At 32.0% G+C, this 17,116-nt stretch overlaps 2 protein-coding genes across 2 annotated transcripts; one reads left to right on the forward strand and one right to left on the reverse strand.

Moving 5' to 3' along the window:
• Positions 1-1,545: 1,545 nt before the first annotated feature.
• On the reverse strand, positions 1,546-6,073 carry LOC107420456 (uncharacterized). Its single transcript, XM_016029420.4, has 10 exons — positions 5,462-6,073; positions 5,317-5,361; positions 4,765-4,821; positions 4,328-4,397; positions 3,902-3,943; positions 3,702-3,775; positions 3,155-3,225; positions 2,904-2,989; positions 2,698-2,807; positions 1,546-1,832 (listed from the first exon to the last, which is right to left on the reverse strand). The coding sequence occupies exons 1-10, from the start codon at positions 5,618-5,620 to the stop codon at positions 1,770-1,772; spliced, it is 777 nt and encodes a 258-aa protein (XP_015884906.1). The 5' UTR covers positions 5,621-6,073; the 3' UTR covers positions 1,546-1,769.
• A 5,477-nt stretch (positions 6,074-11,550) lies between these two features.
• On the forward strand, positions 11,551-13,598 carry LOC107420464 (GATA transcription factor 12). The gene is made up of 2 exons (XM_016029430.4): positions 11,551-12,071; positions 12,560-13,598. The coding sequence occupies exons 1-2, from the start codon at positions 11,754-11,756 to the stop codon at positions 13,334-13,336; spliced, it is 1,095 nt and encodes a 364-aa protein (XP_015884916.1). The 5' UTR covers positions 11,551-11,753; the 3' UTR covers positions 13,337-13,598.
• Positions 13,599-17,116: the final 3,518 nt, after the last annotated feature.

The raw sequence follows: 17,116 nt of genomic DNA on the forward strand, positions 1-17,116 counted from the left end.
AATTATTGAATTTTATTTTTAAAGTTAAAAAAAAAAAAACTATACAAATTTCAAACATATTCATACTAAAATGTCCAAATCGTGCTTCACATAATCATTGTTCCACACCTCATTCGGTACTTAACAATGTGATAAGTAGCACGCAAAGGTTTGTGTAGAGTACTATTCACAACTCATGAACAATATTTCAATTTTAATTGGCTGGTTTAGTAGGAATAAACAACAATCTAATATGTAACATTTTACTTTGTCCCCTTTCCAGTACCAGAAATTTGCTCATGTGTTTAAATTTTCATGATTCATGATTTTTTTTGGACGTATTCAATTTTAATTTCAATTCACCAAACACACCACACTAAAATGTCGATTAAAGAAATTGAAAAATCAAACTCATTTGCTTTGTGACCCCTAAGCCCAACCTTAATGCATTACAATTCCAACAGAAAAAAAAAAAAAAATTTCATTTTCAAAATATATGAAAAATAGCCTCATATATTTTGCATTTTTTTAAATATAAATTCATTAATGAAATTACAATTTGTCTCTTCATATCTCAGTTAACTTAACTCTATATCCTAGTCAAACAATATGTAACTGTTAGATAACCTACAACATTATTTTGTATTCTAGTTTGGTTCATTATAAAAACCACTGAAATTACACTTAAACACCTTCAAATTTAGTTTCCCGTTTTGACTTGACTGAAATTCTCTTTTTAGTTATAATGAGTTATAATTTAACAATATATATATATATATATATATTATTTCCAGAATGACACCTTTCACTGTAATGTGATAAAACGATCATTTGCAACAAATGAATATGCCTTAATTTTCACTAGATAAGGGTAAATTTATATTAAACTTGTTAAATTTGCTTGTATTTAAAATTTTATTAATTTTGCCAATAAATGTGTTACTGATCTCAGACTACAGCACTGGATTGAACGCACTTTATTATGGGCTTGAACCTTAACTCAAACAAAAGCCCACTTTCTGACAGAGGGAGAGACGATTGTTGTCATTGTCATGGGTCTTGCAAGTTGAAACTTGAAAGAGAAAGATCATTATTTGATTTTGAATTTGGTAAATATTATTTGGTAATGATCATGATCTTCATTATTTGATTTAGAATTTCTCAGCCCAAAATTAATTGACCATATTAAAAGCCACCAGAATTCAGATTTTCACCACCCGCTCTCCTATTAAATTAAATAAATCAGGAGTAATGTTATCGATACAAAAAAACCTGCCAAAAATATTTACCAAGAAGATTTGGCAAAATGATATATTATTATTCACATATAACCAACCAATGACAAAATAACACCTCATCACTTGGTTAATAAATTGGTAGACTTCATTGAATTCCTAGTATTATTCATAAATCAGAGCAATTTTAATTTTTTTGCAAATGAGTGCTTTATCTTGCTACTTTTATCCCAGTTGGGTTCATAGAGTGTATATGATTCTCTCCCATGCTCCACGGCAAACATTTATGCAGAATAGTCTCGCATCAAATTCATAGAAACATTGTCATCCATGCAAAATGGAAACATAAGGATATATTTTGAGTTGAATTCTAATGTTGCCAAATAGAATACATTCAGTACCAAGCAGAACTAAATGATTTTCCAACCCAAGCTTGCACTTGGGATACAAATCATAATTCAATATTCTTTACACTCAGAGCGTCAAATACAGAAAAGATTGAAATTGTAAGCATGGGGAACTCCAAAGTATACGGTGTATGTTAATGAAAATCACCTATTTGCCATTTACGTACTCAAGAAGGTGCCGATCTAGCTCAAAATATCTAGAAAGAAGTTTCTGAAACACAAACAAAACAGAATGGTTAGTTTCGTGAATTCCTGCAACCTTAACAAAAATCGTATTAAAATTTTCCTGTTGAGTCAGTTATAGTCAATTAAAAAAAATAAAAAAATAAAAAAAGCTCCCTTTACAAACACCAGCTATAACAATGCGGATTAGACATGAAATAACTGTGCACTACAAATTACAATGTAATTAATGTATTTGAGAACAACAATGGAATTTTTATATTCCCCATGTTTCTTCTAAGTCTACTGGTATTAATGTTAAACCCAACACAAATTTGAGGAAATCTGAATATATTTTAAGTTAATTTGGAACTGTGACCAAATAGCCTATTAAAGGAATTTTGTCGAAATCTTCAATCTTGAAGATGATTGCTAATACATACACAGAGGTTTTGTTTATAAGATGCAAGATATAAACAGCATTCCACTCACTCATGGAACCAGGTGAAAAATTGATCTAGCAAGAAAAAGAGCGAGCTAACTTATAATAGGAAGTTTAATCTAGTCAATTAGTTCATGTATGAAAAATTTGTATAAATCAGTGAACAGAGGACCACACTATGCATTCTGCTTTTTATTAGCATACTGCAGATTTTATAAAGTAAAATGCTTCTCTATATTTTGATGAGAAGTAGAAGATAAATGTACCAAAAAAAAAAAAAGGAGAGGGGTGGGGGGTTGTTGTGTGTGGGTGTGGTGGGAACCGAACCTACAAGTAAGATATTCATCCAATTGCACCAACATGACTTTCCTATTATCCCAATGTATGAGGTCAGGAAATAAGTGCATTTCCATATAAAAGAATTTACTTGTGCAATTGAAATGCTGTCTCGACAAAGTCATTTTTCTAGTACCTTTGTTATGGGAGCATGATAAGCTTTGGCTTCAAAATCTAATTCAGGAAGGCGTGCAACTTCAGCTGCATTCTCAAACAAGATGTATGTGGGAAGTTGACTCATGCTCCCTACAGGTACATTGTCCCCATAGGGGTTACTTTTACTAAAGATTTGTATAATAGAAAAATCTCAAAGTAGGGCATTCGATGGTTATTATCATTTACCGCCAAGAGATATTCCAAATTTTGCAGCAGCATTTGGGAATAGTCCAAGATCAACTATCCCAAAAGACAAACTTTTGGTTGAGTATCTGCCATATAGAAAGATTAGCGAGTATGAGAAAAGTGCAAAGTCAGTAGATTCATTACTTTGCATTAAGTAATAAGAAGAATGAAGAGACAATAGGGAAAAATAATCACAATATAACGAGGAGAATTGTTTTTGGTTCATGATGATTCTTAAGCAAGAAACATACGTAATTGAGAGCTCAGGGAAGCATCGACTTGTGCGTATGCAAGCTGAGGAACATGACGCACGAAATTCTACCTGACAAGATTAACTATGTCACACATAAAAAATATAAAAAGCCAGACATAACAAGAAGATACACCAATGACGAATGGTCACTATCATAGGAATTCAGTAATTCATCCAGAACATTTTCTTGTCATTTCAAATTAGCAAAATTCACATGCAATCTAGTGATTCAATATTAATGAATGTGAAATGAATTAAAAATAAATTGCAGGCAACCATATAACAAATTTAACCTGCTCAACATAGAATCCGTATAAGAAATAAGGCCTCAGCAATCTATTCTTTTTGGTCTTGTTAGTATAATTTATATACATTATTATGAATATCCATAATCTTAGAATGAAATTGAAAATACATCTTACCATGGAATGTGTATCAACCTATAAACATAACAGCCTCAGCCAAACACAGAGCTTAGCTATCCATTTACAGCTTTTGTAAATTTTAAATCACAAGCAATCTGAAAGAAAGTGCATACTACCAACCAGCCAGAGTCTTGATATATTCCCTTCTGTCAGTACAGCTTCCAATTGCAATGGAGTTAATTTACTACAAGTACCTAGGTGAATTGATCGAATAGGAACAGAGTAATGTTTAGTCTTTTAGAAACAGAATGATAATAATATAAAATACATAATTATACAAAACAAACTTATCGTGACAAAACATCAAATTTACTCCATACCTAGTCCTTGGAAAGCAGGTTGTTGAGTTAAAATATATATCACTGCACAAGGAAACCACAAAAGATATGAATTCAAATGGAAACCACAACAGATACGAATTCAGATTAAAACAATTAAATCTACTGTGAGGACAATTTTGAATCATCAAATATTCAATGTCAAATTCAGTGCAGATAATAATGCCACTCATATTCTCACCTAAACCGTCTTAAAAGGAAAGGAAATTAATATGTAAAAATTAAAGGAAGAAGTCCTCTTGGATTACATTACAATAAGAGTTGCTTGGTAAACATAAGAAAGCCTGAAAGTTGGATACTTAAATGACAGTACCACAAAAAAAGAGGGTAGCACTAAATTTGCGGTCCTAGATTCTTTGTAGCCTTCACCAAATTTTCCTTACTTGAAAAATTAGTACAAAATACTACCTATGAAAACCACTATGTACCAAAGAGCCAGGTGGTAATCCATAATTAAAGCAAGGATGACAAGAAAAACCTGAAAAATAATATATACCTCAAGTCAGAAATAAGAGAAAAGACATTTGGAATCTCATAAACACAGCATAAGTAAAGCCAAGTCATATATGAAAAGCAGTAAGATTTTATACATAAAAAATTATACGTTTTACCGAACTCCAGATTAACCATCATTTACTATAATAGTCTATATTGTTCGACGGTTCAGTTCAAGTGTATTATAGACCAATTGGTCCATAATCTAAAGATATATATTTAAAGCAGCTCGTAAACTTAGTATCCACTGAATCAATATGTTTATACTTTAAATATATATATAGATATATATAAATATGTATATAGAATGAAAAAGAGCAAAACCAGGAAACAAGTTTGAGGTGTTTTACCTTTCCCAAAAACAGAGTATCAGAAATAATTGTTTCCCATGTTTCTTCCCTCACCATCTGGTACAATCAAATAGAAAGCATAACAAACCACTTAGCCGAATTCATGTCATACCTAAATCTTTGATAATGTTAAATTCACGTCACACATGTAAGAGTTCTATAATTCTGTTGGTATTTCTTTGTAATATAAAAGTGTTTGAATTCCCAGTATGTCAAAGCCGACTGCTAAGGTTCGACCACACATTCATCTGGATGGGCGTTTGCAATAAAGCAGCCAAACAAAAAACAGAAAATTTCATGTTGAATTTCTTCAGAGCTTCCAATTCGATAACAAATAACCTAGAGATATCAATGCTATCAACGAATACTGTTTTTTTTACCACATAAACATCAAAAGATACCACCGAACTAATATCAAACACAGACTAATAAAACTAGAACAACAGGGAGCTTTCAACCGAGAAATTTAGATACAGATTTGGTAAAGAATTGCGGGTAACAACAACGGATAGATAACAGATTCTAACATAAGATTTTTGTTGGTGGCCGTACCTTGATGGCAATGAGTAAACTGAATGTCAAAACCGCTTGAATTTCCTTAAAAAAAAAAAAAAAAAAAAAAGAAAGAGGAAGGAAGGATCAAATCATTGTGAGATGGGAAGTTGCAGAGACGAATGGCAGAGAGAAAGAGAATTACTCGATGAAGGAGGTGGTGAGCGATGTGAGGGAGGAGTAGATGAGCTGTGGAGGTGCGAATGACAAAGTAGGAAAAGAAAGCGAGGAAATGGAACATGTAATACGGTTCCGTCACCATTACGTTCAAGCATTCCACACCTCTGCTCTGATTCTTCTCCATTTGCGCTTCCTTTTACCTTTTTTGTTTTGGTACACTCACAGATCTCACTCCCTTCAACCTTTCTGCTTCCTGGGGTTTCGCCGTTGATGGGCTTCGCCTTTTTCACTGCCCCATCGCACACCTTACCAATCCTTCTTCCATATTCCCACCAAAATATTTAATTAATTATTATTTCACTCCTTCACGCAAAATTACAAGCTTTATTTTCTTTCCTTTATTATTTAGGAGAAGAGAGAAAAAAATAAAATAAAAAATATTTCTCCCTGTTTGTGTCTTGAAATTACTCTTTCAATTTCATCAAAAAATAAAAAAGAAATTGCCGTTCTGTCACTGCAATAGAAGTACCCTCAAACCAGACACAAAAAGTATAATTGAAAAATTAGTATATTATGTTTAACTATGACCGGTGATTATACCAAGGAAATATAAAATAAATAAATAAATTTTGACAGCGCTGGTGTTCCTCTATCTCCAAAGTCTTTATTTTTTTCTGTGATGCACAATGACATAATCTATAATTGTTTTCCCCGTTGCCGTTACAGACTCAAAAATGGATCCAGGACCACTTAAAGAAGAAAGCGATCCAATTTAAGATCATGACTTCGAGGCCTTATCAAACTCTGAGCCCATTTACTATTTTTTCTAAATTATTTTTATTTTTTGAATTTTATTGTCATATTCTTCATAATGTTTTATTTTTTATTTTTTATTTTATTTATTTTAATATTTATGTGGGGATAGTGCATAATAAAAACCCATATTTTTTTTTTTTGCTTTTTTCTTTTGTCTTTTATTAACTTTGTTTTTTTAGGAGATAATAAATAATTACTTGGAACATTACATATTAGACCATTTGTTTTTAAAATAATTTTTTATTTTGTAAAACAGAAAATTATTTTTAAAATAAAAACTTATATATTTGGCCATCAATTTTCAAAAATAGTTTTGAAAAATAAATAATAAAAAATTAAAAATTAAAAAAATAATAATAATATTTTCATCTGTTTTGAAAATAATAAAATATATATTATTTTAATTTATTTTTTTCATCATTTTTCTTTAGTTGCGTTTTTCTATCTTATAGAAAGAAACTTATATAGAAAAATATTACTTCAAGTCTTTAGAATATCTTAGATAAAAAAAGTTGTAAAGATAAAAAAATAGAATATTATATCTTGATAAATATATCCAATTAAATTTTTTTATTCTCTTATTTTATCTTTATTTTTTATAATTTTTTTCATCTTTTTTTTTTTTAAGCCTTGGTAAGTTACATTAATTATTTTTTATTTTCCTTTTCTTCATTATATGCCTACTAGTTTTTTTATTTATTTTATTTTATTTTTTTATCTTACTTATTTTATCAGTTTTTTTTTTCAAAGATTTCTTATATCAATTATTTATTTTGTTATTTTGTTATTTTTTCTTATTTTCTGTTTTTTCCTTATCAAATATTCTCTCTCTCTCTCTCTCTCTCGCTTTCTCTTTTTTATTGTTCTTTTTCCTATTTTTCCTTTATTCCTTTTTTTTTTCAATTTCTATCATTTTTTTTTCAATTTTTACTTTTTCCTTTCATTGTTTTTCTGTTTTTTTTGAAATTTTTTTTTCCTTATCTCTATTTTTTTTCCCCTTATCTCCCATTGTATTTATTTTTTTCCTTTTTATTGTTTATTTTTGTTTTTACTTTTTTTCTGCAACAGAGAAGATTTAAACATATAGCTTGATTATGTTGGTAACATATAAAAGTTATTAGTTTTATTATTATGCTACTATAAGATTTTATGGATGTTTATAGTTGGAAATATTATGTTAGACTTGTAGAATTTAATTTTTTAATTAATACAAAATCTCAAGTCCTAATAGTTATTTTACTTATATATACACATGAATTTATTTGCTTGAAACTCACATTAAAAAAATTGATAACATATATTGTATAATATCAATAAGGTTTAAAAATTAATTAATAAAAAAATAATTGACTGATAATGTAGAACAATTGTTAATCAAAGAAGGAGTGGAAAAAAAAAAATAAAGAAGAAAAAAATGAAAACTTTTTTTAAAAAAATTTAAAAATTATTTTCAAATGTTAATGGCCAAATGCTCCTTGTTCTCATTAAACAGCAAAAAATAGTTTTCTAATATCTATTTTAAAAATAATATTTTGAAAACAGAAAACAAAAAATATAGCCAAACAAACCCTAAAATTCTCATTTTTATTTTTTTTTATGTGAATAATTCTTATTTTTAATTGTTCTATACGAAAGAAGAACGATCGCATAGTATATTTAAATCATGATGAGTTACCAAGTATCAAAAAGGTCAAACGAACCTAGGCACAATGAAGAAGAAGAATAGTACTAAAGTTTTTCATTCTCATTCCCATTCTCAACTGTAATATAGAAAAGAAGAAGAATGGCGTTGTAAATGTAAATTATTATGAGTTGCAAGTGTCAAAAAGGTCGAGCAAACTTAAAACACAAAGAAGAAGAAGAAGAATATTGCCATCTGCTTTGTTGGCAAAGCAGTAGTGAATTGCCCATCGCCTTGCCAACAATTTAAATTAAATTTAAAGAGCAAAACTAATTGGGCTTCCCATAGAAGCCTGTCTACCAGACACCGGCCCTATCCATACCATTGGACTCAATTATTCCTGGTACACCCTCATTCTTATCATGCCCATGGTGGAAAGAAGAATGTTTTTTTTTTTTTTTTCAAAAAAAACATATTAAATATATTTTTGTATTGCATTAAAGGATGCTCATTTTCCTCCTTTTTTTTTAATTAATTTTTTTTTATAAAAAAAAGAAAACAATGAAAACAAAAATCATTTTGTAATTATCCTTTGTGTTATTCTAAGAGATTTTAAACCGCAAAAATAACTTAAAAATTAAGACAATCCCTTGAGGATAAGCATTGAGTGTGTACCATACCGTCGATTTGACGTTACGTGTCAATTAAAAAACTTCCAAACTATATGATGAAATCCCTCATACAAAGGGAAAAAGGAAAAAAGGGTTTTGTGCAACCTTAAGACTGCTGTTATACTCTGCACCAAAAAAAAGATGTCCAGGCTGTGTGATATTTGCAATGAGTGAGAGAAAAGCCAATGGTGGTTCACATAACTCCACCAATCTGCATTTTCAAAAGTTTCCGACTTGCTTTGCCAAGCAGCTTCTCACTTTTATTTGCCGTTGTGGTTACACCTTTTCTCACTTTACACAAAACCCCATAAGCTTTACTTAATTAGCTGCCTATACTAGCTAGGATTGGAATTGGATTAATTCCCAATTAAGGAATACATGGGGATTTTACCAAATTAGCAGTTTTACACAATAATTAAGCTAACAAGCCATGTTTATTTGGATTCGATTGGCTAATTACTTTTTTGAGTCCATTAGTTACCACCAGAAAACGAAATAAACCCACTCCCTAATTGCAAATTCAGATTCAGAGCCTTATATTAATTCCACGTGACTTGCTCTCACTTGGAGACTTGGATTAGAACGAACGTGTATTCCCCACAACTCACGTGACCAACCCCGGCACGTGCTATCACGTTATCTCTCTAAACTATATAAAGGACGGTATGTTGTATCATCCGGTCGAAGCATCCCGGAAAAGTGAGAGGAAAAATTATCATGGCACTATAGATTCTCTCCACGTGGCATTGACCACCGTCAGTTTTGGCTTTTGACACGAGCGAAGCACTCTCACATGGGTCGCTGACACCATACCCTAACTCCATCACGTGCAGGTTGGACCCCACACATGCTATAGTTTGAGTTAAATAGTAAAATGATTTGAATATTGCTCAGAAAATTATAAACAAGATACTGTAAAAAAAAAAAAAAAAAACAAAACAAAACAAAAAATTTATATTATATGAAAATTGAAATCCTCCGAGCCAAGCAACGGCCCAGGTACCCTCTCTTTTTCAGGCTTTCCTTTTAATGCAAGCAAAAAAGGTCAAAAAAAAAATTAATAATAATAAATAAAATTTTAGATGCATACACAGAGGATAAGTATCTTCGTGGCACTAAATAAGAACAGTATCACCTTATCCATTCTCCCAAGAAGACTCTCCTAGGGATTGATGTCATCAAAAACGGGGTCCCACTTCTCTTAGTATGCACTTCTTGATGTCTGCCACGTGGTTCCATAGCCGACATTTAACAGAGAGGTCGAACTTACGTGCAGAGTCTTACACATGCATGTAATATTAGGCCACCATAAATTTAACGTTGTGATTATCGTGGTTATTCGTATTACTTAAGCTGCGGACTGCACGTATTTTACATTCTTAATTTTGTAATATATTGTAATTACTAAATTTAAGTGCTTTAAATGTAAATGGATTTCTTAATCTTAAAGCGTAGAAATTAACGAATCTTTAAAAAAAAAAAAAAAAAATAGCGGTGTATATAACTTCTAAATTGAAAAAAAAAAAATCCATTGACGCAGTTGGAAAACTGAGACTGGGGTTCTCTTTTTCAACATTAGACTCGCTCTGAGTCCTATGTGGCAAAGTGGGGTTAAAAGTGAGAACCGAAATGGCAGGGTATCAATATGAGGGGGACACGTTGGGAAGATCCTGACTGTCCATTTTTATCGAGTTGAGCTGTAATCGTCGTGCTTGCGACTGAGGTTTTGAATATAATAAAGGGGTTAAACAGGGGGTGAAAATATTATAATAAAAATGTAAAAATATCAGAGAATTTTTTATAAAATAAAATAAAATAAAAAGCACGTCTTCCAAGGAAAATTAAAGCAGAGGAATCGGGCTGTAAACTTGGACGCTAATGCACAAGTCTCAGCGACAAACCTGCTAGATCGGTTCCTAAGGGGTTGAATTTGAACACTTAAATCACTCCTAACTGCAATTTAATTAAACTGTTAATTACCTGCTTATCCATTTATCCTCTATTTGAAAATTATTTCCCAATTTACGAGTTTACCCTCCAACGTTTTACGCTACTTTTTTGCACTTCGACGAATTTACCCACGTCAGTAGCTGGGTATAGTAACTTGAAAGCAAAACATGTGTGTAATGTACTTGATTAAGGTGTATTGAGTGAGATCAATGATTGTGTGTGGTACATGCCGTGATTATTGCTGTACAAATGGGTGATCATCAACATCATCATAAACTGCACGTGCGTCTGATTTCGAGGATTTTAATATGGGGGGTCCCACGAGTGGATGGACCAGATTCAATGGGGGCCATGCATATACAAAACGGCAAGTTGCTAAAGCTGATTAGAACACTTCAACGGTTCTGATCGATTCACAAGAGGATTGATACCTAACATCTTGTCTAAAACCCACCTTGTGGTTTTTTATATTATTTTGATAAATATTTTCGAGCTAAAGTTCACAAATTCAAATAATTGAAACTTAACTTGATGACCTTCTCATATCCAACACTAACAACGCTTTGGTACGTATCACATTATGCACATGTAATGTCTTATTTGTTTATTTTTGCTTATCTACAGTGACTCGTTGGTAAATGGCTTGAACTAATAAGGTAAAACGGCTCAATGCAAATCGGTTAAAATTAGATATATATCCCAACATCCAATACAGTCTGAACTCTGACTCGTTACCACAAAAAGGGTCCCACTGATATACTGAACTAAAATTGTAATTGTATCAATTTCTCATCCTCAAAACCCATTGGTCAAGAAACCAAAGGACAAAATGGGTAAACTAAACGTAAAAGACTTCCAAAAGAAAAAGGGCAGTAAAGTAACTTCAAATTATTTCCCTTTCATTTCTTTTTATCGCAATTAAAGCCTCTTTAAATTTTATTTTTTTATTGATTTAATTTTCACTTTATTTTTATTTTTATTTTTATTTTTTTGTTGTTCTTGTCATGCACCTTTATTTTATTTTTTTTTCTATTCGTCAAAATGCTTCATTTTAGCTGTCCGCCTGTCCCCCTTCAAACGCAAATAAACCTTGTTTTCTCTCTCATACAAAACACAGTCTCTTCTTCTTGAATTCACAAAACCACAACTTCCCTCACTATTTTCTCACTACTTCTCTCTCTCTTTCTCTCTCTCTCTTGCCATATTCTTTAATCTTCTTTTACTTTGCCTTTAACACGGAAACGAAAACGAAGACCCCAATGGAAGCACCAGAATTCTATCAGAACAGTTTTTGCCCACAATTCGTGCCGGAAAAGCGCCACTCCACCGACAACAAGACCGCCGGTGGTGCCGACCATTTCATCGTCGAAGACCTCCTCGACTTTTCCAATAACGACGCTGTCATTACTGATGGCGCCTTTGACAGCGTCACCGGCAACTCTACCGATTCTTCGACCGTCACCGTCGTCGACTCCTGCAATTCTTCTTCATTTTCCGGCTGCGAACCTAATTTCGTCGGTGATATTGGCTGCCGGAGTTTCACAGACGGCAATTTCTCAGGCGACCTCTGTGTTCCGGTATATACACATATACATACATATGTTTTTTTTAACTGTTGCTTGAAAATAAATTATATGAGCACTAATTCTCTTTTACATTTCGGTTTTATATTAGAGTAATTGTAAGAAAATATAACAGTTTCCCATAGAATAATTTGGAATGACTCAATTTGATTTTCTTTTTCCCTCCTCTTTTGGTATTCTAACCAAAAAATAAAGAAACAAAACAACAAATTGGTATATAAATTCTCAGACTTTATTATCCTTTTGTTATTCATATTCTCATCAATTTAATTCGCTAAAAAAAAAAAATTAATAATAATAAAATGGTGTTAAGATTTCTGTGCACGGAAAAATGTAGAAATTAATATATATTTTTTAATCTTCCCATGATGACGACTTTCCTTTTACGCAATTAAAAATTTTGCAACGAAAAGAAGAAATCGATATGCGTATATAGTTATTTAAATTTTTTATTTTTATTTTTAAAATTTTTTTATTTACAGTATGACGATTTAGCTGAGCTCGAATGGCTATCGAATTTCGTGGAGGAATCATTTTCCAGCGACGACCTGCAGAGACTACAGCTCATATCCGGAATGAAAGCTTCCCGGACCACCGACGAAGAAGCATCCGATACCCGTCACTTTCAACCCGAACCGAACCGAAACGCCCCGATTTTCAATTCCGAAATGTCTGTCCCAGCCAAGGCTCGCAGCAAGCGTTCTCGGGCCGCTCCATGCAACTGGACGTCTCGTCTCCTCCTACTCTCTCCAACCACAACAACGACGACCGCGTCCACGACGTCTTCCTCGGAAGCCGACGTCGTCGTTTCGACTCCACCACCACCGCCGCCAAACCCTGGCAAAAAGACCGTAAAGGCCCCGCAGAAGAAGAAGGAGAGCCCCGACAGTGCGGCAGGCTCCGGCGACGGACGTAAGTGCCTGCATTGCGCCACTGACAAGACGCCGCAGTGGCGAACCGGACCCATGGGCCCCAAAACGCTATGCAACGCCTGCGGTGTCCGATACAAGTCGGGTCGGCTCGTACCCGAGTACCGACCCGCTGCCAGCCCGACTTTCGTCCTGACGAAACACTCAAACTCGCACCGTAAGGTGTTGGAGCTTCGGCGTCAGAAGGAGATGATGAGGGCTCAGCAACAGCAACAGCAACAGTTCCTTCATCATCACCATCATCATCAGAATATGGTGTTTGATGTATCGAACGGTGATGATTACTTGATCCACCAACATGTGGGGCCCGATTTCAGACAGATGATCTAGCAGGTTCTATTGACGGCGGAGATTTTCTGAGGTTTTAGTGGCTTTTGGCTAAATTAATTAATTGTTAGAGAATTTCGTAATTTTCATTTTTCCTTTTTTCTCTCTAATCTTTTCTAGGAGGTAATTTTTCCTAACTTAATTTTGAATCTCGTAGACTCTTTACTATTTTAAGTTGTTTTTTTTTTTTTTTGTTTAATTACTTCTAGGCCAAAGTTTGGCCATCTGTTTACCCAATTTTTCATAATTTAGATATATATTTTTTTGTTTCCCACTTGAATGGTATTTAAATTTTACTTTTACTTGCACGATACCATACATCAACAGACTCTTCAACAAAATAATACATCTTATTCTATTCAATTTCTTCTTTATACTTCAAAATGATCGAAGTTAAACTACATTACTAAGGCAGAGTGAAATTAGTAAATTGATTCGTTTCCCATTTAATACGTTCGGTTTATATTTTAAAGAAAGCGGTTGATATGTTTCACTGTGTTGTAGTTACTGAGTCTCTCTTGACGAGGAGTATCCATATGGACCTATCACTATAAAGTAAAACAACAAAATGAACAAACTAAGATTAATAACAAATAAAGTATGGTTAAAAGAGTGGGGTTGGTGTTTGAATATTGCCAACCATCATGTGCTTGTCTTACAAGAAAAATAACAATAATAAGGGAGGTGGATAATGAAAATAATATATGAGAATGATGATGATGATGATAATCGTTATTGGGTCATCTCATATGGAGGGCAGGTCTGCGTGGGGATCATTACCATATTGAATTTTACCCGTCAACTGCCTCTTTCACTATTTAATTCACATTTCACAATGCCATTCCTTCAATGAACCACCACCCTCGACAATTCACATTTCAGCCAAACCCATTATTCGAGGTGCAAAACATTTTTATAATATCATACATATTTATGAAATAATTAAGTACTATATTCTAATTAGATTTATCCCCAAAAAAAAAAAAATCTAATTAAATATTTGAGAATAGTTTCTGTGAGAAAAGTCTAACAATAATAGCCACTGTTCAAACAATTAATTAAATTGGAATCTTTCTACATTTAACATAAAAGATTAATAAAATAAATAAATATTTAAGAACGAAGATATTCAAATTCAGAATTAATATTTGAAGAAATAATAGTTTTTGTCATTGTACTGCTTCCAAATGAATTAAATTTATAATCATAGCAATAGATCATTTTCTTTTTTTAAAATAAAAATGAAAAGAAGATAAATAAAAAAGGGTATTGGGGATTGGAATATAATTACAAAGAAAATGAAATTATTTGCTTTTTTTTTTTTTTTTTGAGAAAATTATTAGAAATTTGATATGTACATAATTTTGTAATAGGTAGGGGCACTAATTAAGTAGGTAAGAGATAGGAAATGATTTTATGTTTGTTAACATCCCAAACATTTCCAAGGGATGGGTCTCCAACCACATGATAATATGGATGCGTCAAGAAATGGTGGTGGACACCTCTGTAAGGATCAGTACTTGCCCTTTACTCTTTAATATGAGAAGCACAGTTTAGGAATTGTATAGTGTTTGATGAGAAATTTGCAAAAAGTTTCAAGTCCCAAAACATGAAAATGGAAAGACGTGTAAAACTTTATATTTCACTAATACTTCGTCAATTGACTAGGAAACCAGGGAATATATATATAAAGGTAAATAAAATAATCAACAAAACTTCAAATCTAATTTATAATATTTTTGGTTTCCATGCCTTTAATATGGTGGCTATAATATTGATACACTGCATATATAGACCATGTGGGCACGTGCCCACTAGGCTTACCATGACCATTTGTTTTTTTTTTCCATAAAAAATAAATAAAGAAAAGCATGATACTATATACATATACAAAATCGTGTGTTACGTTGTTAACATTTTTATGGGATTTTGGCAGGACGAGAGACAAAAGACTAAAATTATTACATTGTTAGGATATTTTTCATTCATGGGGTCTTAATTGAAGGATATGATGGCCCCCGAGACAAAGTTTTTATGCCTCACCGTCCAACACATGGTACTCTCTAATATAATTTCATTTTGACAATATATATATATATATATATATATATATATATATTTATATTTCAATAATTTTCTCCCTGACTATATATATTTTTATTATTTTCAAATTACATTACACTAGATTTATTGAAACCAGATAAGAAGATAAGATAACAAATGTAATAAATATATCATATCATTCCATATTCTTTTTAATTATGACATAGTATAAACTTAATAGTATATAATCAAGTGCAATGTCACAAGATAATAAAAGTAAAACATGTAAGTCTTATATATTATTATGATATTTTTATGAATAGAAAATAATACCCAATCATCCGTTTATTGATGGCATAAAAAAAAAAAAAAAAGAAGCGTTTCTCATATGAGAGATATTGTTTACTTCCAAATAATATAATTAGTAAAAAAATGAAATTAATAATGCTTATGCCCGAAAATCTTTAGGTAAAAGTTTTAATTTAATTAATTTGGCCTATTTTAGAATTTATATAAGAAAAGCATAGTGATAACTTTTATTGACGTAAGTAGAAGAAGGACGCATGAAGAAATATATAAATGTAATATAGCATGGACATGAATTTCAGTGAAAAACTGGACTCGAGCGGGTGGGGATTAGCTAAATTACAGAGAATGTTAGAAAGAAAAAGAAAAAAAAAAAAAAAAAAAAGAAAGGCAGATTTGCTAATTAGATTTTTCACATCGGTTTCCGCCACATAAAATCCGGTTGGCTGTCTCTTCTTGTATCTTTTTTAGCACATATTTCCTCACTTTTAAGACCCCGAGAAATTTTTATTTAATTATTATTTAACAAAAATCATGATTTTATCAAATTATATTTCGAAATACACACACTCACAAATCTCACTTGGAAATGGAATAGCGTCCCAAAATCCATGCTACTACTTTATATGTAATTTGCTTTAATTTCACTCAGAATATTTCTCTTTTGAAAATTTCTTCAATTCTTTTTACAGCCTTTCAATATTATGAGGTAGATAATCAGAATTCTGAACATGGTTTTTTTTTTTTTTTTTTGGTTGAATTCTATATATATTTACTTTTCTTTTCCTAGAAAATTTTTTACTGAGAGAGAGAGAGAGAGAGAGAGAGAGAGAGAGAGGGTTGTTGAGTTTTGTTAAAGATTTTTTTATTGAAATACAGGATCCTAGGCAAACACTGATCCAAAGGTGTATCAAGTTAAATGATTGCCATCTCAATTATTGGGTTTTTAAGTTGAGCTCCAGACCGACCTCTTCCACTGGACTTCTGCTCCCCTCTAGTTTGCTATTTGCTAGACAACAAAGTTTAAGCAAAATAGAAAAATGAAAGAAAACAGGGGGATCAGAGATAAAATTATTTATAATAAGATTAAAAATCTCTCTCATTCTCTCTCTCTCTCACTCACTCTCAGTCTCTTTCACTGTACCTCTGATACAGAATTTGTTATATTAATGAAATTGTGGAAGCAAAGTTCGCGGTGGTCACATGGCTTCTCTTTTCACGGCCCTCATGCAGCAGTCAGTTGTGTATGATGCCATCACGTACACAAAACACACCCAACTTCCACACAACCAACATCATTAAGGCTGCTGCACGACTAATATACCGCACAATTTTTATTTTTTTATTTTCCAAACCATCTTTTGGTTTTTCCTTTGTTCTGAAAATGAAATATAGAATTTACATGAATAGGGTGAAAAAAATGCTCGATTATTG

Source organism: Ziziphus jujuba, chromosome 5 (genome assembly GCF_031755915.1).
Source record: "Ziziphus jujuba cultivar Dongzao chromosome 5, ASM3175591v1".
Taxonomy (NCBI): Eukaryota; Viridiplantae; Streptophyta; class Magnoliopsida; order Rosales; family Rhamnaceae; genus Ziziphus; species Ziziphus jujuba.